The sequence below is a fragment of the Eucyclogobius newberryi genome, unplaced genomic scaffold (assembly GCF_026437365.1).
Source record: "Eucyclogobius newberryi isolate DKJ021-1_F unplaced genomic scaffold, fEucNew1.0.hap1 SCAF_7, whole genome shotgun sequence".
NCBI lineage: Eukaryota > Metazoa > Chordata > Actinopteri > Gobiiformes > Gobiidae > Eucyclogobius > Eucyclogobius newberryi.
This window is the reverse complement of record NW_027316389.1, coordinates 3,813,546-3,841,358: the sequence shown is the minus strand read 5'-3', so window position 1 is coordinate 3,841,358 and position 27,813 is coordinate 3,813,546. Positions and strand designations below refer to the sequence as shown.

General features: G+C 49.8%; 1 protein-coding gene across 1 annotated transcript in view; it reads left to right on the top strand.

Annotated features, from left to right (window-relative positions):
- cep290 (centrosomal protein 290) overlaps positions 1–27,813 on the top strand; it is a 119,492-nt gene that overhangs the window by 75,940 nt on the left and 15,739 nt on the right. The window contains exons 24-46 of the mRNA XM_072435548.1: positions 307–480; positions 1,004–1,118; positions 1,734–1,939; positions 3,492–3,643; positions 4,101–4,212; positions 6,095–6,397; positions 7,368–7,520; positions 10,162–10,326; positions 11,972–12,079; positions 12,162–12,293; positions 12,564–12,830; positions 13,391–13,498; positions 13,624–13,823; positions 14,891–15,104; positions 15,671–15,808; positions 15,878–16,099; positions 16,860–16,979; positions 17,061–17,203; positions 19,391–19,546; positions 20,812–20,932; positions 24,254–24,388; positions 25,680–25,766; positions 26,182–26,352. Coding sequence (XP_072291649.1) covers positions 307–480; positions 1,004–1,118; positions 1,734–1,939; positions 3,492–3,643; positions 4,101–4,212; positions 6,095–6,397; positions 7,368–7,520; positions 10,162–10,326; positions 11,972–12,079; positions 12,162–12,293; positions 12,564–12,830; positions 13,391–13,498; positions 13,624–13,823; positions 14,891–15,104; positions 15,671–15,808; positions 15,878–16,099; positions 16,860–16,979; positions 17,061–17,203; positions 19,391–19,546; positions 20,812–20,932; positions 24,254–24,388; positions 25,680–25,766; positions 26,182–26,352 — 3,702 coding nt within the window. The remainder of the gene's footprint in view (positions 1–306; positions 481–1,003; positions 1,119–1,733; positions 1,940–3,491; positions 3,644–4,100; positions 4,213–6,094; positions 6,398–7,367; positions 7,521–10,161; positions 10,327–11,971; positions 12,080–12,161; positions 12,294–12,563; positions 12,831–13,390; positions 13,499–13,623; positions 13,824–14,890; positions 15,105–15,670; positions 15,809–15,877; positions 16,100–16,859; positions 16,980–17,060; positions 17,204–19,390; positions 19,547–20,811; positions 20,933–24,253; positions 24,389–25,679; positions 25,767–26,181; positions 26,353–27,813) is intronic.

The window sequence follows — 27,813 nt, the reverse complement described above, 5'->3', positions numbered from 1 at the left end:
CAGAGATACAAGGTGAGAGAGAGCGAGAAGGTCAGAGATGCAAGGTGAGAGAGAGCGAGAAGGTCAGAGATAGAAGGTGAGAAGGTCAGAGATGCAAGGTGAGAAGGTCAGAGATACAAGGTGAGAGAGAGCGAGAAGGTCAGAGATGCAAGGTGAGAGAGAGCGAGAAGGTCAGGTACAAGGTGAGAAGGTCAGAGATGCAAGGTGAGAAGGTCAGAGATACAAGGTGAGAGAGAGCGAGAAGGTCAGAGATATTGTGTTCTGATTCTAGTTGTAGTTTTGATGATCATCTTCACCTTGTTCCAGGACATGGCGGCCTACAGGATCGCGGCCCTGCAGAAGGCTTTAGACGAGAGTGTTCCTGCGTCTGAGCTGGAGAAGGCCAACAAACAGTTCAATGAGCTCACCGTGAAGTACAGAGACCTGCTGCAGCGGGACGGCCAGCTGGTGCAGAGGACCACCAACCTGGAACATCTACAGGTCAGTACGAGCTTCAGAGGACCACCAACCTGGAACATCTACAGGTCAGTACGAGCTTCAGAGGACCACCAACCTGGAACATCTACAGGTCAGTACGAGCTTCAGAGGACCACCAACCTGGAACATCTACAGGTCAGTACGAGCTTCAGAGGACCACCAACCTGGAACATCTACAGGTCAGTACGAGCTTCAGAGGACCACCAACCTGGAACATCTACAGGTCAGTACGAGCTTCAGAGGACCACCAACCTGGAACATCTACAGGTCAGTACGAGCTTCAGAGGACCACCAACCTGGAACATCTACAGGTCAGTACGAGCTTCAGAGGACCACCAACCTGGAACATCTACAGGTCAGTACGAGCTTCAGAGGACCACCAACCTGGAACATCTACAGGTCAGTACGAGCTTCAGAGGACCACCAACCTGGAACATCTGCAGAACATATTTTACTCATCTGCCTCTTGAAATAATCTCAAGATGAAGTCATTAACGATGTCGATAAAACGTTTTCTTTTCTCCAGAACGAGAACGCGTCGCTCCAGGAGCAGATCTCGGCTGTGACCAAAGAGTTGGAGATCACCAAAGAGAAGCTCAACGCTCTGGAGCAGGCCTGGAAAACAAGCACCAGCCACACAGGTCTGAACCAGGTCTGAACCAGGTCTGAACCAGGTCTGAACCAGGTCTGAACCAGGTCTAAACCAGGTCTAAACCAGGTCTAAACCAGGTCTGAACCAGGTCTGAACCAGGTCTGAACCAGGTCTGAACCAGGACTAAACCAGGGCTAAACCAGGTCTGAACCAGGGCTAAACCAGGGCTAAACCAGGTCTGAACCAGGTCTGAACCAGGTCTGAACACCTGTAATAACCCCACCCCCCTCCATCCTACCTGCGCCCCCCCTCCCCATGTTCCTACGTAGTCCTGTAATGACCCCTCCCTCTTGCCCGTGTTATTACACTTGTAATGACCCCTCCCTCTTGCCCGTGTTATTACACTTGTAATGACCCCTCCCTCTTGCCCGTGTTATTACACTTGTAATGACCCCTCCCTCTTGCCCGTGTTATTACACTTGTAATGACCCCTCCCTCTTGCCCGTGTTATTACACTTGTAATGACCCCTCCCTCTTGCCCGTGTTATTACACTTGTAATGACCCCTCCCTCTTGCCCGTGTTATTACACTTGTAATGACCCCTCCCTCTTGCCCGTGTTACTACACCTGTAATGACCCCTCCCCCCTTGTCTCCGCCCCTCAGGCGACGGCTCCGCCCTGGACAAGGCTGGAAAGGCACAGCTGAACGGTGAGATGGTGTCGGCCGCCAGACGCATCACGACGCTGGAGATGAAGGAGCTGAACGAGCGCCAGAGGGCGGAGCACGCTCAGAGGATGTACGAGCAGATGAAGCGCTCGCTCGCTCGGGTGGAGGAGAGGAACGGCGAGCTGGAGTCCAAGTTCACCGAGGTAACGCCCCAACTTCACGAGGTAACGCCCCAGGATCACAGAGAATGTCAAAAAATAATAACATTTTCCTCAATAATAGACTTTATTCATTAATATTCTCCATCTTTCTTTGGTTCGTCGACCTCTAAAATCATGGACTCCATGTTCTGGAGACGTTCTTTGTTAAAACTCGTCCTCTTTGAGCGCTGAACGTTTGATGGCGGCACAGATTCCAGAGGTATTTGTCCCGTTTACAGCCGGACGATGAATCCGACCCATATTCCAGCTTCAGGTCGGCGTGTGAGACGTTCCAGATGGACTTTTTCCTCCTCTTTATGTAAACTCTGTGTTTCTGGCACGTCGCGCCGAGAGACGCTCCGGGAGACGCTCCGAGAGACGCTCAGAGAGACGCTCCGGGAGACGCTCAGAGAGACACTCCGGGAGACGCTCCGAGAGACGCTCCGGGAGACGCTCCGAGAGACGCTCCGGGAGACGCTCCGAGAGACGCTCCGGGAGACGCTCCGAGAGACGCTCCGGGAGACGCTCCGAGAGACGCTCCGAGAGACGCTCCGAGAGACGCTCCGAGAGACGCTCCGAGAGACGCTCCGGGAGACGCTCCGGGAGACGCTCCGGGAGACGCTCCGGGAGACGCTCCGAGAGACGCTCCGGGAGACGCTCCGAGAGACGCTCCGGGAGACGCTCCGAGAGACGCTCCGGGACGCCCGATCCCAGCCAAATTCTCACGCGTCCCGGGACATTATTCCCCCACATTATTATCTTATCTCTCTTAATATTACAGCCAGTCGTATCAAACAGAAGCGATGAGTGACGAGCTCGTTTGGCTCTGATTGCGACTGACGGCTGGACAAAGACTGTAGTTATTTATAAATGTGTCGTCTTAAATAATATGATAATAATAATAAAATGATAAGCGTTTCATGTGAACTCATGTGAGACTCTTTATATTCAGAATGATGCGCTTTTTTCTTTATTGGTGAAATGGTTTCGCCCCGTTTCAAACTCTGCCTTCGAGGCTGTCCTTAAACCTCGGTCCAGAGCCATCTGTGGACACAGACAAACATGTCCCTCTGTCCATGAGCATCAGCTGAACACATGGAAGGCATCTATTCTGCAGATTCACCATCAGACCTACACCGCGTAGGTCTGTGAATGAGACACAGGCAGTCAACCTCTACAACCTAAGATTTAGTTTATTTATTTTTTTCAAATAATTATAAAATTTATTTTTGTATTTTATTTTTTTGTATTTATTTTATATTGTTGTTATTTTTTAACTTATTTATTTTATTTATTTATTATTATTTTTTATTATTATTATTATTATTATTTTTTTATATTTATTTCTTGCATTTATTTCATTTGTTAGGTCTGAGCGCCACAAGCTGGTGAGAGGCCTATTAGTTCCGTAAGGCCGTGTGAAGCATGACTGTGAAAAAGTGCGCACGTCATTCCCATGTAAAGCGCTTCGCCTGTTTTCCTCTTCTGAAGCGTGTTTTCTGAAGCGTGTTTTCTGAAGCGTGTTTTCTGAAGTGTGTTTCTCGTCTCTTTGCAGCTGACGGCGATGAACGTGGAGCTGCAGAGAGCGGAGCGCGAGCTCCGGGACGAGCTCTCGAGCTGCGTGAGCAAAGCTGCGAGCGACGCTGAGCGAGCACGAGTGAGCGAGCTGGAGCGGAGCGAGGCCCTGCTCCGAGAGGAAGTGTCCAAGTAAGTGTCCTACGTCCAAGGAAGTGTTCAAGCAAGTGTCCTACGTCCAAGGAAGTGTTCAAGCAAGTGTCCTACGTCCAAGGAAGTGTCCAACGTCCCAGAGGAAGTGTCCAACGTCCGAGTCCACATTTCTCTGAATGTGGGGACATAATGTGATCCTCCAACAGCCATAAAAATAATATTAATATTGTTTATAGTTAATGGTTAATATTGCACATTCTTTAGAGATAACGAGATTTGACTTCAAATGATTTTGTTCTTTTTACACTGATTACAATTGATGGTGATGTTTTTGTGACAAAACTATTTGCGTTCCTGATAAGATGATACACAACGGTCATCATCAGAGAGGAAGTGTCCTCAGTTGGCGGGGCCTCAGTTGGCGGGGCCTCAGTTGGCGGGGCCTCAGTTGGCGGGGCCTCAGTTGGCGGGGCCTCACTCTGTGTTGTGTCCTCAGGCTGCAGGAAGTGTCTGACGTGGCCGTGCTTCAGGTCTCAGCGCTTCAGGCCAAACATCAGTCCAAAGAGCGGGAGATGGAGTCACTGAGGAGACAAATCCTGGACCTGCAGGTACGACCGTGTCCTCCAGGAGGCGCCAGCGTCTACCCTCAGGGGGCGCCAGCGTCTACCCTCAGGGGGCGCCAGCCTCTACCCTCAGGGGGGCGCCAGCGTCTGCCCTCAGGGGGCGCCAATGTCTACCTTCAGGGGGCGCCAGCGTCTACCCTCAGGAGGCGCCAGCGTCTACCCTCAGGAGGCGCCAGCGTCTACCCTCAGGAGGCGCCAGCGTCTACCCTCAGGGGGCGCCAGCCTCTACCCTCAGGGGGCGCCAGCGTCTACCCTCAGGAGGCGCCAGCGTCTACCCTCAGGGGGGCGCCAGCGTCTACCCTCAGGGGGCGCCAGCCTCTACTCTCAGGGGGCGCCAGCGTCTACCCTCAGGAGGCGCCAGCGTCTACCCTCAGGAGGCGCCAGCGTCTACCCTCAGGGGGGCGCCAGCGTCTACCCTCAGGGGGCGCCAGCCTCTACCCTCAGGGGGCGCCAGCCTCTACCCTCAGGGGGGCGCCAGCGTCTACCCTCAGGGGGCGCCAGCCTCTACCCTCAGGGGGCGCCAGCCTCTACCCTCAGGGGGGCGCCAGCGTCTACCCTCAGGAGGCGCCAGCGTCTACCCTCAGGGGGGCGCCAGCGTCTACCCTCAGGGGGCGCCAGCGTCTACCCTCAGGAGGCGCCAGCGTCTACCCTCAGGGGGGCGCCAGCGTCTACCCTCAGGGGGGCGCCAGCGTCTACCCTCAGGAGGCGCCAGCGTCTACCCTCAGGGGGGCCCCAGCGTCTACCCTCAGGGGGCGCCAGCATCAACCCTCGGGGGGGGGCAGTGTCTATTCGGGAGGTCACTAAATCAAAGTTTAGTTTTACAATTATTGTGGAAAAAAACATTAAGGATGTAATAATTCTTAACGATTATTGAGACTGAGACCAAACAACAGTGAAATAGTCAATTGTCTTCTTCCTCAACTATGTGCCCCGCTTAATCAAACTGAACTTTCTGAAAGACAAAATAATATTAAATTTGACAAAAACAAGTAAAATAAAACGATTATTAGTGTTTGGTTCCTACGATGATATTGTGGCCCGAATAATCAGGATTATCAATTAAACTGATGATTGTGACATCATTAATGTGTACAAATACAAGTTTGCGTCCTTCTGTTCTACCGTGTACCCGTGTCACCGTGTACCTGTGTCACCGTGTACCCGTGTCACCGTGTACCTGTGTCACCGTGTACCTGTGTCACCGTGTAACCTTGTCCCCGTGTCACCGTGTCACCGTGTACCCGTGTCCCCGTGACACCGTGTCCCCGTGTACCCGTGTCACCGTGTACCCGTGTCACTGTGTGTCCGAGTCTCCGTGTCCGTGTACCCGTGACACCGTGTCACTGTGTACCCGTGTCACTGTGTACCCGTGTCACCGTGTCCGTGTACCCGTGTCACTGTGTCCCCGTGACACAGTGTCACCGTGTACCCGTGTCACTGTGTCACCGTGTACCCGTGTCACTGTGTACCCGTGTCACTGTGTACCCGTGTCACCGTGTCCGTGTACCCGTGTCACTGTGTCCCCGTGTCACTGTGTCCCCGTGTCACCGTGTACCCGTGTCACTGTGTACCCGTGTCACCGTGTCCGTGTACCCGTGTCACTGTGTCCCCGTGACACCGTGTCACCGTGTACCCGTGTCACTGTGTACCCGTGTCACTGTGTACCCGTGTCACCGTGTCCGTGTCACTGTGTCCCCGTGACACCGTGTCACCGTGTACCCGTGTCACTGTGTACCCGTGTCACCGTGTCCGTGTACCCGTGTCACTGTGTCCCCGTGTCACCGTGTCACCGTGTCCGTGTACCCGTGTCACCGTGTACCCGTGTCACCGTGTACCCTTGTCACGTGTACTCGTGTGTCCCGCTCAGGGCCAGTCTGACGAGAAGTGCCTGATCTCTAAACTGCACCAGCACATAGTGGCGCTGCAGCTGAGCGAGGCGTCCGCTCTGGGGCGCCTGCGCTCGGCCCTCGCGTCCGTGCAGAAGCTGGAGGTCCAGAGGCTCCGCGCGGAACAGAAGCAGGACCTTGGAGAGCGCGCCCTGTTCCTTGCCCGGCAGGAGGCGCGCAGCCGCTGCAAAAGCCTCCGCCAGACCGTGCAGTCGCTCAGGAGGCAGTTCTCCGGAGCGCTGCCTCTGCACCAGCAGGAGAAGTTTGCAGCGGCCCTGGTCGAGGTGAGAACGTGTGACCAGCAGAGGCTTTCGGAGGCGTTCAGGGTGAACGAGAACCATGATGTGACTCAGGGGGAGGTCAGAGGATTAAACACATTTACTGCTGGATTTGACAGCATTTCTTTATTTAATAGGAGATTATAATAGGTATTTTTTATGAAGTCACAGGTTTTACTGGACAAGTACTTGAGCCACTATAGTTTTTAATTTTTTCTACAAATATTGATATTATTGTTGACTTTTTAATTTAATTTTATTTATTTTATTTATTTTATTTATTTTATTTATTTTATTTATTTTATTTATTTTATTTATTTATTTTACTTATTTTATTGATTTATTGATTTTATTTTATTTATTTTTATCTTATTTATTTTATTTATTTTTATCTTATTTATGTATTCATTTTTTTATTTATTTTATTTACTTTATTTATTTTTCTTATTTTATTTATTTTTATCTTATTTGTCTTATTTATTTTTGTCTTATTTTTTAATTTTTTTTAATTTTATTTACTTTAGTTATTTATCTTTTTTTTTTTTTTTAAAGCAATCTAACTGACATTTCTATCCAGGAAATGTAAACATGTGACTTATTTTCATGATAAACATTTGAAGAACAGGTGACTGCACATACTAGCGGGAACAACAACTGTGGAAAAGAAGGGACTCACACCCCGTCAATCCTGCAAAGCAAAGCCACTTTAAAAACAGAGCAACGTTTCAGCCCATTTCACCCGACGAAGGCCACGAGGCTGAAACATCGCACTGTTAATGAAGACGCCCTCTTTCTCCTTGTTATGAGCATTTAAGAACAGTAGCATTTAGATCAGTTAAGGAAGGAGATGTTCAACCTTAGACCTGTATTATGAGCTTTTAATATTAGTATTTGAGGCTCGAGCCCCATGTCTCCGCCCCCTGCGCTTTATGCCCACTGTCTAAAAGTGAAATCGCTAAAAGTCTGACTGTTGCAGATGCAGCAGGAGCGAGGGAAGGCGGCGGAGGAGCGAAGACGAGCAGAAGACGAGCGAAGACAAGCGGAGAGTCGAGCTCAGGAGCTGGAGCTGAGGATGAGGGGCCTGGAGGAGCTCATCGCGACGCTGAAGGACGCTAAGGGCGCTCAGAAGGTAACGGGACGGCCACGTTTCCACAGGCTCTGATCCCACAGACCGACTCTAGTAGAGATCTGGCACCAGTCTTTACTCTCAGAAGGTAACGGGACGGCCACGTTTCCACATGTCCTGATCCCACAGACAGACTCTAGTAGAGATCTGGCACCAGTCTTTACTCTCAGAAGGTAACGGGACGGCCACGTTTCCACATGTCCTGATCCCACAGACCGACTCTAGTAGAGATCTGGCACCAGTCTTTACTCTCAGAAGGTAACGGGACGGCCACGTTTCCACATGTCCTGATCCCACAGACAGACTCTAGTAGAGATCTGGCACCAGTCTTTACTCTCAGAAGGTAACGGGACGGCCACGTTTCCACATGTCCTGATCCCACAGACCGACTCTAGTAGAGATCTGGCACCAGTCTTTACACAACTTTCGCGGCGCTGACTGTGACACATTCGCTTGTGGTAGAAACTGTTTTAAAAACAGTTTGCTTCGTCACGCCGAAAGAGAAAAATATCTGTCACTCCCTCAAATGTATATTCAGGGGTTTCAACCTCCTGATGCTGTATATTTAATCGTATCGTTAATCGCAGTTAGAAGTTTATTCCTCAGACAGAGCGAGAATCAGCAAAACATTTGTGCTTTTAGAGAAAACACTCTCCACCGGGACGTCGTCAAATGGATGAAGTTCAGCTTTATCTGGGTAAAATTCCAACAGATAAATAAAGCACGTTCGTTCTTGTCCAATACAAATGCATTCCTTCATTCCAAAAACAAACAGTCTCCAAACTGTGACCGTGTAATATTTGTGGGAAAATCTAATGTGAAAAATTGCGACTGAAACTCAAATGTTTGACTGCAAATGAGGCGGAGAATGGGCTGTTTTCTTTGGAGCCAAAAAGTATTAAAAGCCCATTAGACATGAAGCTAATCTTTGCTTTTTTAATCACATTGTTGTCTTGAGGTTTAGGTTTTGTACGACGAGCTTTTATTCAGCCAGAGCGGCAACAACGTAATCACTAAAATGAACAAATATATCATGTAATTGTGCTTTAAATGAGTTTTTATGATGTGGACCCCTGGGATAACATCCATCGTCACGGCAACAAACAAACAAACAAACAATTTCTGTTGTTATTGTGCATTTAACTTTGACTCCAGAAGCTGTTGTTTTTTAAAGAATCCTTCATTTATGTATTTAAAAAAAAAATTAAAATCCACAGTAAAGCCAAAAAAATTACCATAAAAAATGTATATACATTTAAACATAGTAATAATAGTAATAATAAAAATAAAAAGGGGGTGGGGAAGGATCGGGGTACAGTTGTTAACATACATTTGCAGCACAAATGTATGTTGATTTGTTTGTTGTGTTGTTGACGTCGTCTTTGAGGTGAACGTTTTATAGACTCTTGAAACCGTGCAACAATAGTTTTTAATTTGTCCTCCAGTTCCTTTTTTTCTTTCATTTAAACGTGCTGAACTCACTTCCCCAACGAGTTTATAAGTGCTCGTAGCTCACGCCCAACCAGGAAGTACAAGTGTAAACTTTATCAAAACGGTCAAACTGACGCTCAACGACAGAAGGTAACGGGACGGCCACGTTTCCACATGTCCTGATCCCACAGACCGACTCTAGTAGAGATCTGGCACCAGTCTTTACTCTCAGAAGGTAACGGGACGGCCACGTTTCCACAGGTCCTGATCCCACAGACAGACTCAAGTAGAGATCTGGCACCAGTCTTTACTCTCAGAAGGTAACGGGATGGCCACGTTTCCACAGGTCCTGATCCCACAGACCGACTCTAGTAGAGATCTGGCACCAGTCTTTACTCTCAGAAGGTAACGGGATGGCCACGTTTCCACAGGTCCTGATCCCACAGACCGACTCTAGCAGAGATCTGGCACCAGTCTTTAATCTCAGAAGGTAACGGGACGGCCACGTTTCCACAGGTCCTGATCCCACAGACCGACTCTAGCAGAGATCTGGCACCAGTCTTTACTCTCAGAAGGTAACGGGACGGCCACGTTTCCACAGGTCCTGATCCCACAGACAGACTCAAGTAGAGATCTGGCACCAGTCTTTACTCTCAGAAGGTAACGGGATGGCCACGTTTCCACAGGTCCTGATCCCACAGACCGACTCTAGCAGAGATCTGGCACCAGTCTTTAATCTCAGAAGGTAACGGGACGGCCACGTTTCCACAGGTCCTGATCCCACAGACCGACTCTAGCAGAGATCTGGCACCAGTCTTTACTCTCAGAAGGTAACGGGACGGCCACGTTTCCACAGGTCCTGATCCCACAGACCGACTCTAGTAGAGATCTGGCGCCAGTCTTTACTCTCAGAAGGTAACGGGACGGCCACGTTTCCAAAGGCTCTGATCCCACAGACCGACTCTAGTACAGATCTGATTGAGTCAAAGCTGAAATATAATGGTGTTCACTGGGTTTTAGTGGAATGTGTCGTCTGACCTGTGATACAGACTTTAGTATTAAGACTTGACCTTTAGTATGAAGTTAGTATTATTTATTAAGTGCTAACAGTGCACTTCCTGGTCCAAGGACGTGAAAACACGTGATCGTTAGACGCACAGCACACGGCGGTCTCGTTTTGAGCGACTTACACACATTTGCTCGGTGTGCGCAGGTGACGGAGTGGCAGCGGCGCATGGAGGACGCCCGTCTGCAGGAGTTGAGGCGGAGCCGCGAGCTGCTGGTCCAGCGGGAGGAGAACGCCTTCCTGAAGAGGCTGGTGCAGGAGCTGGAGCGAGCCGTTCAGAGGCTGGAGGAGGACGTCGTGCAGCAGAACACCGTGAGGAAACGGGAAAGAAGAACGGCGGTGGAGTGGAGCCCGCGGGTCTTCTCACGATGGAACGTTCTGTCGTTTTAGAGGAAGGAGAACGTTCGCGTTTCGCTTCGTCAGACATAAAAAAGCTCTTGTGTGCAGAGCTCCACTTTTAAAACATAAATCTAATCACACGTTTGTCTGTTTAGGTCCGATTCACTTTATTGTTCAGAGAGTTTGAAGAATTACAAAGGTTTCATCGTTTGTTCGTTGTGTCTTTTCGATAAAAAGATAAAACATCTTTTGGTGCAGGTTTAAAAGCCCAAAAGTGTCCTTGTAATGCTGTGTAAAAGAGGGAGTGTAATGCTGTGTAAAAGAGGGAGTGTAATGCTGTGTGAAAGAGGGAGTGTAATGCTGTGTAAAAGAGGGAGTGTAATGCTGTGTGAAAGAGGGAGTGTAATGCTGTGTAAAAGAGGGAGTGTAATGCTGTGTAAAAGAGGGAGTGTAATGCTGTGTGAAAGAGGGAGTGTAATGCTGTGTGAAAGAGGGAGTGTAATGCTGTGTGAAAGAGGGAGTGTAATGCTGTGTGAAAGAGGGAGTGTAATGCTGTGTGAAAGAGGGAGTGTAATGCTGTGTGAAAGAGGGAGTGTAATGCTGTGTGAAAGAGGGAGTGTAATGCTGTGTGAAAGAGGGAGTGTAATGCTGTGTGAAAGAGGGAGTGTAATGCTGTGTGAAAGAGGGAGTGTAATGCTGTGTGAAAGAGGGAGTGTAATGCTGTGTGAAAGAGGGAGTGTAATGGTGTGTGAAAGAGGGAGTGTAATGCTGTGTAAAAGAGGGAGTGTAATGCTGTGTAAAAGAGGGAGTGTAATGCTGTGTAAAAGAGGGAGTGTAATGCTGTGTGAAAGAGGGAGTGTAATGCTGTGTGAAAGAGGGAGTGTAATGCTGTGTGAAAGAGGGAGTGTAATGCTGTGTGAAAGAGGGAGTGTAATGCTGTGTGAAAGAGGGAGTGTAATGCTGTGTGAAAGAGGGAGTGTAATGCTGTGTGAAAGAGGGAGTGTAATGCTGTGTGAAAGAGGGAGTGTAATGCTGTGTGAAAGAGGGAGTGTAATGCTGTGTGAAAGAGGGAGTGTAATGCTGTGTGAAAGAGGGAGTGTAATGCTGTGTGAAAGAGGGAGTGTAATGCTGTGTGAAAGAGGGAGTGTAATGGTGTGTGAAAGAGGGAGTGTAATGCTGTGTAAAAGAGGGAGTGTAATGCTGTGTAAAAGAGGGAGTGTAATGCTGTGTAAAAGAGGCAGTGTAATGCTGTGTAAAAGAGGGAGTGTAATGCTGTGTAAAAGAGGCAGTGTAATGCTGTGTAAAAGAGGGAGTGTAATGCTGTGTAAAAGAGGGAGTGTAATGCTGTGTGAAAGAGGGAGAATGCTGTGTAAAAGAGGGAGGAAAATGGATGGAAAATAGCTCTACAGCGACGATATAAAGGAAAAAAATTTGTGGCAAATAATGAAATGTTGAGGAACAGAGACTTTTAGGAGACCCAGAAGTATCGTTTTGATCTTTTGATGTCGAGAGATCAAACTGACCTCAAAACAAACCATCTAAAGTTTCTGCCGTAAAGTCTGACCTAAAGAAGATCCCTCGTGATAACCTCAGTCCCCTTCCCGTGTGTCCATGGCAGTTCCTGGAGGAGCGGCAGCTGGCCTGGGACCAGAGGGAGCTGGAGCTGGAGAAACGTCTGGACCAGTACGAGAAACGCCAGTACCAGCTGCTCGGCGACGCCCACGAGGTCCGTTCCGGCGTCGGTCCGATGTTGCCCCGGAGCTTCCGTCGCTTCGCCGTTTTTAATGTCGACGTGGTGTGCGTTTCAGGTGGAGGACGGCGGCTTCTTGCCCGACCCGTCTCTGCCTCTGGCTCATCAGCTGGAGTTCTCTCTGGAGAAAGTCAGAGAACACTTGAAGACCATCAAGGAGCTCCAGGCCACGTGCAAGAGCCTGGACGAGGTACTGGACACGCCTTTATACCACGTCTTTTAACACGTTTCCTGCCACCGATAACTCAAGTCTAGGCAAAATTGAGTCTTAATCCTCCCCCTTCCTCCTCATTCCTCCTCTGGCCCTCTGAACCTCTGGCCCTCTGAACCTCTGGCCCTCTGAACCTCTGGCCCTCTGAACCTCTGGCCCTCTGGCCCTCTGAACCTCTGAACCTCTGGCCCTCTGAACCTCTGGCCCTCTGGCCCTCTGAACCTCTGAACCTCGGGCGTGGCTTTGCAGAAGGTGAAGGAGAAGGAGTCGGCTCTGTGGAAGTCCGAGCAGAACCTGATCTCCAGAGACAGAGTCATAAACGAGCTGCGTCTGAGGCTCCCGGCCACGGCCCAGAGGGAGCGGCTCCTCGCCGACCTGGACCGGGGCGGCGACCGTGACCGGGACCCGTCCAGACTGAAGCTGGCCCAGCAGACCGTGCGAGACCTCCAGGGCCGCCTGGAAAAGAAGGAGGAGGCGGTCAAGAAGTACCAGACGCAGCTGGGGCAGGCGCGGCAGGTACGGACCAGACGCAGCCGGGGCGGGCGCGGCAGGTACGAACCAGACGCAGCCGGGGCGGGCGCGGCAGATACGAACCAGATGCAGCCGGGGCGGGCGCGGCAGATACGAACCAGATGCAGCCGGGGCGGGCGCGGCAGGTACGAACCAGACGCAGCCGGGGCGGGCGCGGCAGGTACGAACCAGACGCAGCCGGGGCGGGCGCGGCAGGTACGGACCAGACGCAGCCGGGGCGGGCGCGGCAGGTACGGACCAGACGCAGCCGGGGCGGGCGCGACAGGTACAACTACGATCTCACTGCTGCGTCAAAGCTGAGAAGGTCAATTAGTCCCAGGACAATTTGGTTTTCGGATAAAACATCATCAAAAACTGGAGCTCTGAGTTTCACGAGGGACGAGGCAAAACATCTGATTTATGTTCTCGCCTCTTTTCTCACTAATATAATGAGCTCAGAAGGCAGCGAGTACTTTGTGAGTGACCTTTACGACCCCGGACCGCCGCAGAAGGGCGTCGGCCGTGGACCGCACTTGATGAAGATGAACACGTTCTGTTTGTGGCAGGAGCAGGAGGAGCTGATGAGGAGGCACCGGGAGGAGCTCCGGGCCCTTCACCACAAACTGGACTCTCAGACGGAGAGTTCTCTGGACCAGTTCAAACACAACGCTTTGGTACAAACACAAAACACACAAATAAAACACATATGGGACATTTTTCAGGTGAATAGAGTCATCTTTACGTTCTTTTCACGTGTTGTTTGTGTTGTTTGTGTTGTTGTGTTGTTTGTGGCGGTCAGGAGCTGATGAAGAAGCCAGCCTTCAAAGCTCCGGGCCTCAAACATCTGGAGCGTTTGGCTGAACTGGAGCAGACGGTGACGGAGCAGGACCTCAGCCTGACCTCGCTCTCCCAGAAGCTCCGGCTCAAGTCTGAGGAGCTGGAGCGAGCGCAGAGGGAGCTGAAGAGCCAGAGGGAGAAGATGGAGGACCTCAAGCACAGGTGAGGACCTCAGGCACAGGTGAGGACCTCAGGCACAGGTGAGGACCTCAGGCACAGGTGAGGATCTCAGCCACAGGTGAGGGCCTCAGGCACAGGTGAGGATCTCAGCCACAGGTGAGGACCTCAGGCACAGGTGAGGACCTCAGGCACAGGTGAGGATCTCAGGCACAGGTGAGGATCTCAGGCACAGGTGAGGACCTCAAGCACAGGTGAGGGCCTCAGGCACAGGTGAGGGCCTCAGGCACAGGTGAGGGCCTCAGGCACAGGTGAGGATCTCAGCCACAGGTGAGAACCTCAAGCACAGGTGAGGACCTCAGGCACAGGTGAGGATCTCAGGCACAGGTGAGGACCTCAAGCACAGGTGAGGACCTCAGGCACAGGTGAGGACAGGTGAGGACCTCAGGCACAGGTGAGGATCTCAGGCACAGGTGAGGACCTCAAGCACAGGTGAGGACCTCAGGCACAGGTGAGGACAGGTGAGGACCTCAGGCACAGGTGAGGATCTCAGGCACAGGTGAGGACCTCAAGCACAGGTGAGGACCTCAGCCACAGGTGAGGACCTCAGCCACAGGTGAGGACTTCAGGCACAGGTGAGGACCTCGGGGACAGGTGAGGACAGGTGAGGACCTCAGGCACAGGTGAGGACCTCAGCCACAGGTGAGGACTTCAGGCACAGGTGAGGACCTCAGGGACAGGTGAGGACAGGTGAGGACCTCAGGCACAGGTGAGGATTTCAGGGACAGGTGAGGACCTCAGGCACAGGTGAGGACCTCAGGGACAGGTGAGGACTTCAGGGACAGGTGAGGACCTCAGGCACAGGTGAGGGCCTCAGGCACAGGTGAGGACCTCAGGGACAGGTGAGGACTTCAGGGACAGGTGAGGACCTCAGGCACAGGTGAGGGCCTCAGGCACAGGTGAGGACCTCAGGGACAGGTGAGGACCTCAGGCACAGGTGAGGACCTCAGGCACAGGTGAGGACCTCAGGGACAGGTGACTTATTTTATTATTTAGGGTAAATATGTGATTGTAAAGTTTAAAGTTCATAATTGTCCTGTGTCTGGCTCCAGGCAGGAGGAGCATTACGCGGCGCAGCTGAAAGCTCTGACCAATGAGATCGAAGAACAGAGGAGTCACATGACACAGACGGAGCTGGACCTGGACCAAGTCCGGACCGAGCTCCAGGTCCAGAAAAAGGCCAACACTCGGTCTCCTAGCAACAGCCTGAAGAGCCTGGTGGAGCGGCTCAAGGCGCAGCTCACTCAGAAGGACAAACAGCTCAAGGTGACGACTGTAGCTCAGTGTGACTGTTGCTCAGTGTGACTGTAGCTCGGTGCGACTGTAGCTCTCTCAGAAGGACAAACCGCTCAAGGTGACGACTGTAGCTCAGTGTGACTGTAGCTCAGTGTGACTGTAGCTCAGTGTGACTGTAGCTCAGTGCGACTGTAGCTCAGTGCGACTGTAGCTCAGTGTGACTGTAGCTCTCTCAGAAGGACAAACCGCTCAAGGTGACGACTGTAGCTCAGTGCGACTGTAGCTCAGTGCGACTGTAGCTCAGTGTGACTGTAGCTCAGTGTGACTGTAGCTCGGTGCGACTGTAGCTGTAGCTCGGTGCGACTGTAGCTTGGTGTGACTGTAGCTCAGTGACAGTGTTTAGGCCACACTTGTCACACTTCTATGGGAAAAGGTTGTTAAGAGCCTCTGCATTGGGCTCCTGGGGCTCCTGGGGCTCCTGGCCTCTGGGGCTCCTGGTGCCTCTGGGGCTCCTGGGCTCTGGGGCTCCTGGTGCCTCTGGGGCTCCTGGGCTCCCCTTATCCCTCCCGTTTAAACCCGTGGGGTGTCTCCTGCAGGGGCTGAGCAAAGCGCTGCTGGAGCTGAGGGCGGAGCTGACCTCTGCAGCAGAACAACAGGTGATTTCTGCAGCTGCTCAGAGAGAACAGGGTCTGAACGTCCAGCAGCTGGTCAACCGCCACACCAAAGACCTCCAGGTACGTCCAGAACCGCCCGGACATGACCCCCGCGACCTCCAGCTCTCGTTTCACCCTCCTCTGGTGCAGTCGCAGGTGCAGGATCTTCACGAGGAGCTGCAGCTGCTGAAGGACAATCTGAGATGTTCACGAGGCCGAGAGTCCAGCCTGAAGGAGGAAGTGGAACGTCTGAACCAGGAAGTGCAGAGGAGCCAGAAAGGTCTGAGGCGACTGGAGAAGGAGCGAGAGGAGAAGGAGAAGGAGGCCAAGGAGTTAAAGCAACAGGTCAAGCGACTCAGCAACGCTCTGCAGGTAAACAACAACAACAACAACAACAACATGGTGGGTCATGGGAGGTGGCCCCGACACAAAAAGCCACGTTTCCACTTTCCACCTCATAAAAAGCGGGTCAAACGCGGCGTCGAGGCTTTAGCCACGCCCCTCACATGCAGAGAAGTCAAAGAAATGAGGCAAAACTGTTCCTGTGCACGCTAGCTTTAGCCACGCCCTCACACACACTAGCTTTAGCCACGCCCTCACACACACTAGCTTTAGCCACGCCCCTCACACACACTAGCTTTAGCCACGCCCCTCACACACACTAGCTTTAGCCACGCCCCTCACGCACACTAGCTTTAGCCACGCCCCTCATGCACACTAGCTTTAGCCACGCCCCTCATGCACACTAGCTTTAGCCACGCCCCTCACGCACACTAGCTTTAGCCACGCCCCTCATGCACACTAGCTTTAGCCACGCCCCTCATGCACACTAGCTTTAGCCACGCCCCTCACACACACTAGGTTTAGACACGCCCCTCATGCACACTAGCTTTAGCCACGCCCCTCATGCAAACTAGCTTTAGCCACGCCCCTCACATACGCTAGCTTTAGCCACGCCCCTCACACACACAAACCAGGAAATACTAAATATCTTTGTGAGATCGCTGAGGTCGGCTTAATGATTAAAAGTATAATTCAAATTGGATTTTAATGATTTAGAAGACATTTGTTATGTTTGGAGCGGCTCAGATTTCAGATATGAAATCAAAACAATGTTTGTTTGTTTGTGTAGAATCAGCCCGAAGCCGAGGTTAAAGGTCAAACTACGGAAAATCTGCAGAAGAAAATCCGGAAGCTGGAGTCGGATCTGGACAAAAGAGAAGCTAAACCGGTCAAAGACGACGCGGGAAAGGTCTGAATTCGTGACTTTTTCGATGGCGGTTTGTACCATTTTTGCTGTGATTATTCAATATTTGGTGTGTTTGTGTGTCAGGCCAAAGAGGAGCTAATCCGCTGGGACGAAGGGAAGAAGTGGCAGCTCAAACTGGAGAAGGTCAAAGCCTCGTTAAAGGAGAAGGAACGAGAGAGCGAGTCCCTGAGCAAACAGCTGAGCACGCTGAAGGATCTCTACTGCAGGTCTGTGCTTCTCCACTAGAGGGCGCTGCAGGTCTGTGCTTCTCCACTAGAGGGCGCTGCAGGTATGTGCTTCTCCACTAGAGGGCGCTGCAGGTCTGTGCTTCTCCACTAGAGGGCGCTGCAGGTATGTGCTTCTCCACTAGAGGGCGCTGCAGGTCTGTGCTTCTCCACTAGAGGGCGCTGCAGGTATGTGCTTCTCCACTAGAGGGCGCTGCAGGTCTGTGCTTCTCCACTAGAGGGCAGTCACTCCCGTTCAGAGCGCCGCCGCGTCCGTCAGTCGTGGTTTGAAGCTCCTGCATGTTCTGCACAGACGATACTCTGCAGTCAGTAAACTTCACGTATAAAGCGTCTTTTACAGATAAAATCGTACAACGTGACAACTTAAAGGACACGTGCTACGCTTAGGGTGACCACCAGAAATGGTAAAAAGTCCCGACTTTTTTTTGTAAAAAGGTACATTTTGATGCACTCGTGTCGATTCATGGCCCAGTGTGTAATCTGAGACTTGTATCGATGGAACTGAGTGTATTTTTGTGTTATTCTTAAACCAGATTTAGTCTATTTTGGCCAAAGAAACGACAATAAATTCCCTTTTTGTGGATAAAAGTCGTCAAAAAAACGGGGACAACTGGGACATGTCTGGTATAAAACTGGGACAAATCAGTGGTTTTGGGACATGGGACAAAGGGCTCAGAACTGGGACTACCCCGGGTCTGGTCACCCTGAATATTAGCTTCATTAACTCTAGTTTGTTGAATCCTGGTTAGAACGTCTGATGGAGCGGTGCAAGAAACACAAAAGTTCAACTCTCGTCACGTTGTCGACTTGTGAGAAGAGTTTATGATATTATTCGGCCTGAGCGCCACAAGCTGGCGAGAGGCCTATTAGTTCCGTAAGGCCGTGCGAAGCACGACTGTGAAAGTGCACACGAAATCGAGCGCAAAGCGCTCGCCCACTTCCAAACACTCACTAACTCCTTCACTCATGCTCGCCCCGTGCAGACTAATTAGTAGTAGGAAAATGGAACATTCCGGTTGTAAACGGGCGAAGCCCGCGCAAAAGTGCGCACTAAACGTGTGCTTAACATGTTAAGGAGGTGGTGGAGACCGAGCCCATATAAAGCACTCGTTTGCGCTAAGTAGCTCACGAATACGTTCCCCATCTCTTGCATGTTCCGTGCATATAAGCATGTAATGCAAAAATTGAACATTATTACTGTATAGAGGGCCAAAAACACAAAGTGGGCGGAGATTAAATTAACGAAAGTACCCGTCAGTGACCAGGGACCCACACCATGAGGTAGGAAAGCGCGAGCGCTGAAAATGTATAGTTTATGATATTTGAAAAATGGGAAACATTGTTTTCACATCGGAATATTCTTCTTTCTTTCTTTCATCTTCTCGGGACCAACCCCCCTATTTTTCACCCATCGAAAATTGACGAAACGTCCCAAAAATTTCTGGCTTTCTTCCTTTTCTATAATTTAAAAAATTGGCGCTTCAGCGCCCCCAAATGTCCAAAAATTTCATCGAGAGATAGGATATGGCCAAAAAAAATCTGATCGTAGAATCATGAAATTTGGCCCTAAACCTACTTGAAGTGAAATAAATTAATTTCGGCGTGACAGCGCCCCCTACAGAGTGAAATAACATTTTATATACAGTGTAGAATGTTTAGTTTTGCAATATTTTACAAAATTTGGCACAAAATTCAATGTTGGCATCCTGATAAAAAAAAGTCAATGAGACCCATGTCATATTTGTTACGTCGTAGCCGTAGCGATGACAGAAACCTCCCATGTTATTCCAATAGGGAAATCGCCAGATCTCTGAAATGTGAACATGCTACACTTTATACTTTTACGCCCTCCTAGGGCGTTAGCCCTATTAACGTGTAATTTGGTGAGACTCATCTTCAGGACCATCAAAAGTTATCAAAATTTGTATTCTAAGAGTCTCTTTGCCAATAATTCTAAATAAAATGTCTTTTTGATGGTAAAACAAAGGGGAGAAGATGTGACAGCGTCACAGATTCAGCAGTAGATGTAATAAAAGGACAATTAGGGCGCGTTAGCGCCCCCTCCTCTCGCGGCGTGGCGGCGGTGTGGCGACGGTGTGGCGAGGGCCGATCATTGCCGCTTGCGGCTCTAGTATTTAGTTTCTTCTTGCGTTTCTGTGCGTGTGTCAGGCTGGAGCAGGAGAAAGTGGCTTTGCTGAAGAAGCTGAAGGCTCGAGGTGTGACCGTGGACCATGTGGTGGGCGTTCGATCAGAGGAGGTGGAGACCGAGCTGCAGGAGCTGAAGGAGAAGAACCGCGAGTTGGAGAGACGGATCGACAACATCAGGTACAGAGACAGTACTGCAGTTATGTGACCGAATACTCCGAGAATGAAGGAGCGAGGAAGAGGAGGAGGAGTCAGCAGAATGAGACTCTGGACTGGATCTTCTGGTAAACGCTCAGTTCTTATCCTCATTTTAAACATATTGGATTTGTTTCAAACATAAAGACAAATGATGCTTCATAAATGACCATCACAAACTGCAGAAGTCTAATTGCAGACATTGATATCATTTTTAAAACTCAAACATTAGTATCTGCTCTGATTGCACCGGGACGTGGAGTCAATGTTCACTGTCGTTTAATCATTTGAAGTCATGAGAATAAAGACTCGTCTGTTGCTTTTGGAGCTGGAGAACGGGTCGAACCAGGACTCGTCTGATAAGAAGAGAACGTGTCCTGGAGTGAACTCTGCAGGACTAAACCAGGACTAAACCAGGACTAAACCAGGTCTAAACCAGGTCTAAACCAGGACTAAACCAGGACTAAACCAGGACTAAACCAGGACTAAACCAGGACTAAACCAGGTCTAAACCAGGACTTAAGCAGGACTAAACCAGGACTAAACCAGGACTAAACCAGGACTAAACCAGGACTAAACCAGGTCTAAACCAGGACTTAAGCAGGACTAAACACGGACTAAACCAGGACTAAACTAGGAATAAACCGGGTCCAAACCAGGTTTAAACCAGGACTAAACCAAGACTAAACCAGGAAACGTCCTCGTGTGAACTCTGCGGGACAAAAGTGCTTCTCACTTGGACTGTACAATGGGCTGGAAACACATTCTCGAACATTTACTCCAGCTTCAGTTTTATTTTGTCATTTTAGAAACACATTTGGACGTAACGATTTGAACAAAGCACATGTTTTTAGTTTAAAAGACTCAAACACGTCATTCATGATTTTCACTTCATTTCCAGAACTCAGACTTGGATTCATCAGAGTTAAAGATGTGAATGTCGCCCGTGTCGTGAGCGTTAAAGATGTGAATGTCGCCCGTGTCGTGAGCGTTAAAGATGTGAATGTCGCCCGTGTCGTGAGCGTTAAAGATGTGAATGTCGCCCGTGTCGTGAGCGTTAAAGATGTGAATGTCGCCCGTGTCGTGAGCGTTAAAGATGTGAATGTCGCCCGTGTCGTGAGCGTTAAAGATGTGAATGTCGCCCGTGTCGTGAGCGTTAAAGATGTGAATGTCGCCCGTGTCGTGAGCGTTAAAGATGTGAATGTCGCCCGTGTCGTGAGCGTTAAAGATGTGATTGTTGTCGTCCTCAGAGAGCAGCAGGCGTTACCGCGGGACGAGGCCATGGACGCTCTGACCCTGAGGAACCGGACGCTGGAGGAAAGAGTCCAGAGTTTAGAGACGCAGCTCAAAGACTCCGTGTCCAGGCCCTCGGTGAGACGCTGACCGGACACACCACGGCTCAAATACAGACCATTTATTATAATGATTCAGGCCAGCGTGAAATGCAGTTTTAACATTTTATTCAAGGGGGAAAATCCCACCCGATCTGACCCTGTGTGAAAGCAACGGACACCAACCGACACCAACCGACACCAACCGACACCAACCGACACCAACCGACACCCACTGACACCATACTTTTCGGTTTATCTATTAATCGGGATTGTTCGAGTCACAATATAATCATAAGAACCAAAAAAGAACAATCGTGACTATTTTAGAAGCAAATGTAAGTGTTTTTTGTTCAATAAACAGCTTAAAATAGACTTAAATATAAAGAACTGTATTACATCTGGCTGTTTTTGTCACGTTTAACTTCATATTGTCTTTCATAAAGTCGGGACAGTCACACATCAGACCACGAGAATGACAGAACATTAGAACCGTCACTGTTAAATCATAATCGATGTTTTCTCTCGTGACATCGTGTCGTCCCTCATGAGAACCGGGATGTCCCGCTCTTTCCGCGTCGGAGGTTTTTTTGTGACCGATCCGGGTCAAACCAGCGCCTCACAGTCCAGTCGTCGTCCTGGTCGTGAAGCGGCGACGCCCCGGACCGTGTGACTGTGACGTTACGGGCCTCACGAGCTCCACAGCGTTTGTCCCGTGGGTCCTCAGAACGTTCTCGTGACCATCCAGATGTGGGACGAGCTTCTCCTGGAGCTCTGCCACACGCTTCTGAGCGAGAACAGCGACACCTGCAGGTCTTTGGGTGTCGGCGCGGGACATTTGCGACGTCCTGAATGAGTCGTAGGCTTTATTAGACCGAACTGCAGAGTGTGAAATGGATTAGAACTCACAAAAGTCTTAAAGGAGTACGATAGCTTGGATTTTTCCCCCTTCGTTCATTTATTTCCTTGTGTTTTCTTTGTAAGATCGTTCAGATTCATCAAAAATGGTTTGAACACTTGTTCTTTCCACTCTTTGCGGCGTTCTTCTCGTGTTTTCTAACTTTCTTTCTTAACTCTTTTTCTTTCCTTCTTTCACTGCCTCTTTCCCGTTTCCTCATCAAAAGCCCAAAAGTTTCAAAGAGAGACGCTCCTCTCCCAAAACGCTTCGCAAACTCTGCTCCGACACGTTCGACCTCGGCGACGAAGTGCGAAAACGAGACGACGTCCGCGACGAAGGCCGAGGCGTCTGCTCCGACTCCCCCGACAGAGAGGGGGCGCCGGCAGAAGAAAAGGACCAAAGAAGAACAAGTTTGGATGTGGAGGACCGCAACGACGTCTGCGGAACGACGGAGCAGGAGAAACGCCAACGAACGTCCGGCGAAATGCGTGAAGAAGAAGAAGATCTACAGGCAGAAAACGAGAAGAAAAATGGTTCGGGCGTGATTATGGATTCAGAAGGAGCGGAAAAAGTGGGAGAAATCTGTGAAGATGAATTCGCGTCGAACGAGGGAGCTGCGCGAGAAGACGACGGCGGCGAAGTGAGCGAGAAAGCGAAGGAGACGAAGGAGAAGTTCAAACAAGAAGATGAAGAAGCGCCGGACGACTCTCGAGGAACCGCCGATCGAGAAGACGGTTTAGAAGAGAAAGCAGACGCGAGAAAGGAGGGAGAGAAGGAGGGAGGAGAAGACGACGGCGGCTGCGGCAAAGTGAGCGAGAAAGCGAAGGAGACGAAGGAGAAGTTCAAACAAGAAGAAGCCCCGGACGACTCTCGAGGAACCGCCGATCGAGAAGAAGGTTTAGAAGAGTTGCAGAAAGACGACGTGGAGAAAGAGAAGGAGGAGAGCGAGAGGAGACGCCGCGGCAGACGAGGTGTCGGACGTTCTAAGGTACAGATGTGGTAGAACTGAGACGGGACAGCGAGTAGTGGCTTTGTAGTTCCCCGTGAGTCGTCCTTCCCTCTTAACGCCGAGTTCTGAAGGTGTCGCCAAGCCGCGGGAGTGTCGATATCGCAGGAGTGTCGATATCGCAGGAGTGTCGATATCGCAGGAGTGTCGATATCGCAGGAGTGTCGATATCGCAGGAGTGTCGATATCGCGGTATCTCGGTTTATTCGTCAGGGATCGTGTTCAAGAAGACGCTTTGCTCCAGATTGAGTAAAACGTAATAATGTCGTGTCGGCTCGTGGTGACGCCAACATGGAAATACGGCGTCATCCTCAAAACGAGATCTTTTGAGGATGACGCCGTTTTCGCTCAGGATAGAGTGGAACGTTTAAACTCTTTGCGTGGATTAGAATATAGAATTTGATTGTCAAAGCTGAAATAAACGGACACAAAACGAGGCACTCCGACACGTTGGCGTCAAAAAGCATTTATTTATTTTAAACGTGGCTTATTTAAATAAAAAAGCGCTCGGTCAGGCCTTCATCAACAACAATCTCGTTTTCAAATTACACGTGCAAATTATTACATCTGTTGTTTCTGCTCATTTGTTTTAAATATGTATTAGTTTCTCTCGTTTCTTCTTGGAGGTGGGACCTAACGTTGAACCCACAGCTGTGTCCATGTGTGTCCTGAAGAGGGCGTGACTGAGCTAAAACACGTTTGCTGAATGTCTTTCCTCTCCCTTCTCGCTCTGTTCTCGCTCTGTTCCTCGTCACAAACTCGTCTAGAACACGTTCAGCTTCATTCACAGTTTGATAAAGTCCTGACCTGTGACGTCATGTTCTACCTGTGATGTCATGTTCTACCTGTGACGTCATGTTCTACCTGTGACGTCATGTTCTACCTGTGACGTCATGCTCTACCTGTGACGTCATGTTCTACCTGTGACGTCATGTTCTACCTGTGACGTCATGTTCTACCTGTGACGTCATGTTCTACCTGTGACGTCATGTTCTACCTGTGACGTCATGCTCTACCTGTGACGTCATGCTCTACCTGTGACGTCATGCTCTACCTGTGACGTCATGCTCTACCTGTGACGTCATGCTCTACCTGTGACGTCATGCTCTACCTGTGACGTCATGCTCTACCTGTGACGTCATGCTCTACCTGTGACGTCATGCTCTACCTGTGACGTCATGCTCTACCTGTGACGTCATGCTCTACCTGTGACGTCATGTTCTACCTGTGACGTCATGCTCTACCTGTGACTTATTTTACATCCAACAAACATTTTTATTCTGAGCATTTCATATTTGCAGAATTAAACACAACTCGTAAAAATGAAGGTTTAGAACGTTTGTGTCGTTCCTCTGTTGATTCTAAAGACGTCCTGATGCGAGGCAGACTAGCATCTCCATGGAGACGGGCAGCAGACCCTCCACGCTTTAACGTCTGTGTGTTTATCTCTTCTTCAGACGTCCGGGCGCGGCACGGCCACGCCCTCCCAGAGAGACCACGACGTGCACAAAGAGAACCTGAAACTGGCGTCTGAAAACCTGGAGCTGAGGTTCCAGCTGGAGCAGAGCAACAAAGACCTGCCTCGGCTCAAAGTACGAGAAACCCACAGAAACCAGAAGCACAAATCCCCCTGAAACCCACAGAAACCAGAAGCACAAATCCCCCTGAAACCCACAGAAACCAGAAGCACAAATCCCCTGAAACCCACAGAAACCAGAAGCACAAATCCCCCTGAAACCCACAGAAACCAGAAGCACAAATCCCCTGAAACCCACAGAAACCAGAAGCTCAAATCCCCTGAAACCCACAGAAACCAGAAGCACAAATCCCCTGAAACCCACAGAAACCAGAAGCACAAATCCCCTGAAACCCACAGAAACCAGAAGCACAAATCCCCTGAAACCCACAGAAACCAGAAGCTCAAATCCCCCTGAAACCCACAGAAACCAGAAGCACAAATCCCCTGAAACCCACAGAAACCAGAAGCACAAATCCCCTGAAACCCACAGAAACCAGAAGCACAAATCCCCTGAAACCCACAGAAACCAGAAGCACAAATCCCCTGAAACCCACAGAAACCAGAAGCACAAATCCCCTGAAACCCACAGAAACCAGAAGCACAAATCCCCCTGAAACCCACAGAAACCAGAAGCACAAATCCCCCTGAAACCCACAGAAACCAGAAGCACAAATCCCCTTGAAACCCACAGAAACCAGAAGCACAAATCCCCCTGAAACCCACAGAAACCAGAAGCACAAATCCCCCTGAAACCCACAGAAACCAGAAGCACAAATCCCCCTGAAACCCACAGAAACCAGAAGCACAAATCCCCCTGAAACCCACAGAAACCAGAAGCACAAATCCCCCTGAAACCCACAGAAACCAGAAGCACAAATCCCCCTGAAACCCACAGAAACCAGAAGCACAAATCCCCTGAAACCCACAGAAACCAGAAGCACAAATCCCCTGAAACCCACAGAAACCAGAAGCACAAATCCCCCTGAAACCCACAGAAACCAGAAGCACAAATCCCCTGAAACCCACAGAAACCAGAAGCACAAATCCCCCTGAAACCCACAGAAACCAGAAGCACAAATCCCCTGAAACCCACAGAAACCAGAAGCACAAATCCCCCTGAAACCCACAGAAACCAGAAGCACAAATCCCCTGAAACCCACAGAAACCAGAAGCACAAATCCCCATTTGTGTGGATTTAGTTTTACACTTGCAATAGTTTAATTCAGCATTTGTGTCTAATTTGTCATTCATTTAAATCAACTTCATGTGATGAATGTCTCGCCGTACTCGACAGCCTCACAGAGGCATGATGCAGTTGTAATTGTGTAATAATGTCATAGAATAATGAGAATAACGTGTTGCAGGATCAGGTTTCAGACCTGAAGGAAATGTGCAGCGCTCTGAAGAAGGACAAGGCCGAAGCCGAGAAGAAACTGTCCCACATCCGAGGAGTGAGTTCCACCGTTCAGTTCCACCAATCACGTGGCTCCATTCAGTTCCACCAATCACGTGGCTCCGTTTAGTTCCACCAATCACGTGGCTCCGTTTAGTTCCACCAATCACGTGGCTCCGTTTAGTTCCACCAATCACGTGGCTCCGTTTAGTTCCACCAATCACGTGGCTCCGTTTAGTTCCACCAATCACGTGGCTCCGTTTAGTTCCACCAATCACGTGGCTCCGTTTAGTTCCACCAATCACGTGGCTCCGTTTAGTTCCACCAATCACGTGGCTCCGTTTATTTCCACCAATCACCAATCATTGTTCTGCTCTTCTGACCGTTTATGACCAGTAAAAAACATCTCTTTCCGTTCTTCTTTGGGTTCTTTTGCCGGTTCTTTTGCCGGTTCTGGTTCTTTTGCCGGTCAGTCGGGTTCGAGCGGGAAAACGGTGCCGGAGCTGGAGAAGACCATGGGTTTGATGAAGAAGGTGGTGGAGCGAGTTCAGAAGGAGAACGAGAGCTTGAAAAAGACTTCAGCTTCATCTTCTTCAGACCAGGAGAAGATGAAGAACCTGCAGCAGCAGTGCCACAAACTCAAGGTGAGGCCTCATGGTTATGGGGTCTTTGTGTTACTGTGTGTGCGTGCGTGTGTTGTTGTTGATGGTGTGTGTGTGTGTGTGTGTTGTTGATGGTATGTGTGTGTGTGTGTGTTGTTGATGGTGTGTGTGTGTGCGTGTGTGTGTTGTTGTTGGTGTGTTTGATGGTGTGTTTGTGGTGTTGATGGTGTGTTTGTGGCATTGATGGTGTGTGTGTGTGTGGTGTTGATGGTGTGTTTGTGGTGTTGATGGTGTTTGTGGTGTTGATGGTGTGTTTGTGGTGTTGATGGTGTGTTTGTGGTGTTGATGGTGTGTTTGTGGTGTTGATAGTGTGTGTTTTTGGTGTTGATGGTGTTGATGGTGTGTTTGTGGTGTGATGGTGTGTTTGTGGTGTTGATGGTGTGTTTGTGGTGTTGATGGTGTGTGTGTGTGGTGTTGATGGTGTGTTTGTGGTGTTGATGGTGTTGATGGTGTGTTTGTGGTGTGATGGTGTGTTTGTGGTGTTGATGGTGTGTGTGGTGTTGATGGTGTGTTTGTGGTGTTGATGGTGTTTGTGGTGTTGATGGTGTGTTTGTGGTGTTGATGGTGTGTTTGTGGTGTTGATGGTGTGTTTGTGGTGTTGATAGTGTGTGTTTTTGGTGTTGATGGTGTTTGTGGTGTTGATGGTGTGTTTGTGGTGTTGATGGTGTGTTTGTGGTGTTGATAGTGTGTGTTTGTGGTGTTGATGGTGTCTGTGGTGTTGATGGTGTGTTTGTGGTGTTGACGTGTGTGGTGTTTGTGGTGTTGATGGTGTGTGGTGTTGATGGTTTGTGGTGTTGATGGTGTGTTTGTGGTGTTGATGGTGTGTTGGTGTGTTTGATGGTGTGTGTTTGTGGTGTTGATGATATGTTTGTGGTGTTGATGGTGTGTGTGTGTGTGTGGTGTTGATGGTGTGTTTGTGGTGTGATGGTGTGTTTGTGGTGTTGATGGTGTGTGTGGTGTTGATGGTGTGTTTGTGGTGTTGATGGTGTGTTTGTGGTGTTGATGGTGTTTGTGGTGTTGATGGTGTGTTTGTGGTGTTGATGGTGTGTTTGTGGTGTTGATGGTGTGTTTGTGGTGTTGATGGTGTGTTTGTGGTGTTGATGGTGTTTGTGGTGTTGATGGTGTTTGTGGTGTTGATGGTGTGTTTGTGGTGTTGATGGTGTGTGTTTGTGGTGTTGATGGTGTTTGTGGTGTTGATGGTGTGTCTGTGGTGTTGATGGTGTGTCTGTGGTGTTGATGGTGTGTTTGTGGTGTTGACGTGTGTGGTGTTGATGGTGTTTGTGGTGTTGATGGTGTGTTTGTGGTGTTGATGGTGTGTTTGTGGTGTTGATGGTGTGTTTGTGGTGTTGATAGTGTGTGTTTTTGGTGTTGATGGTGTTTGTGGTGTTGATGGTGTGTTTGTGGTGTTGATGGTGTGTTTGTGGTGTTGATAGTGTGTGTTTG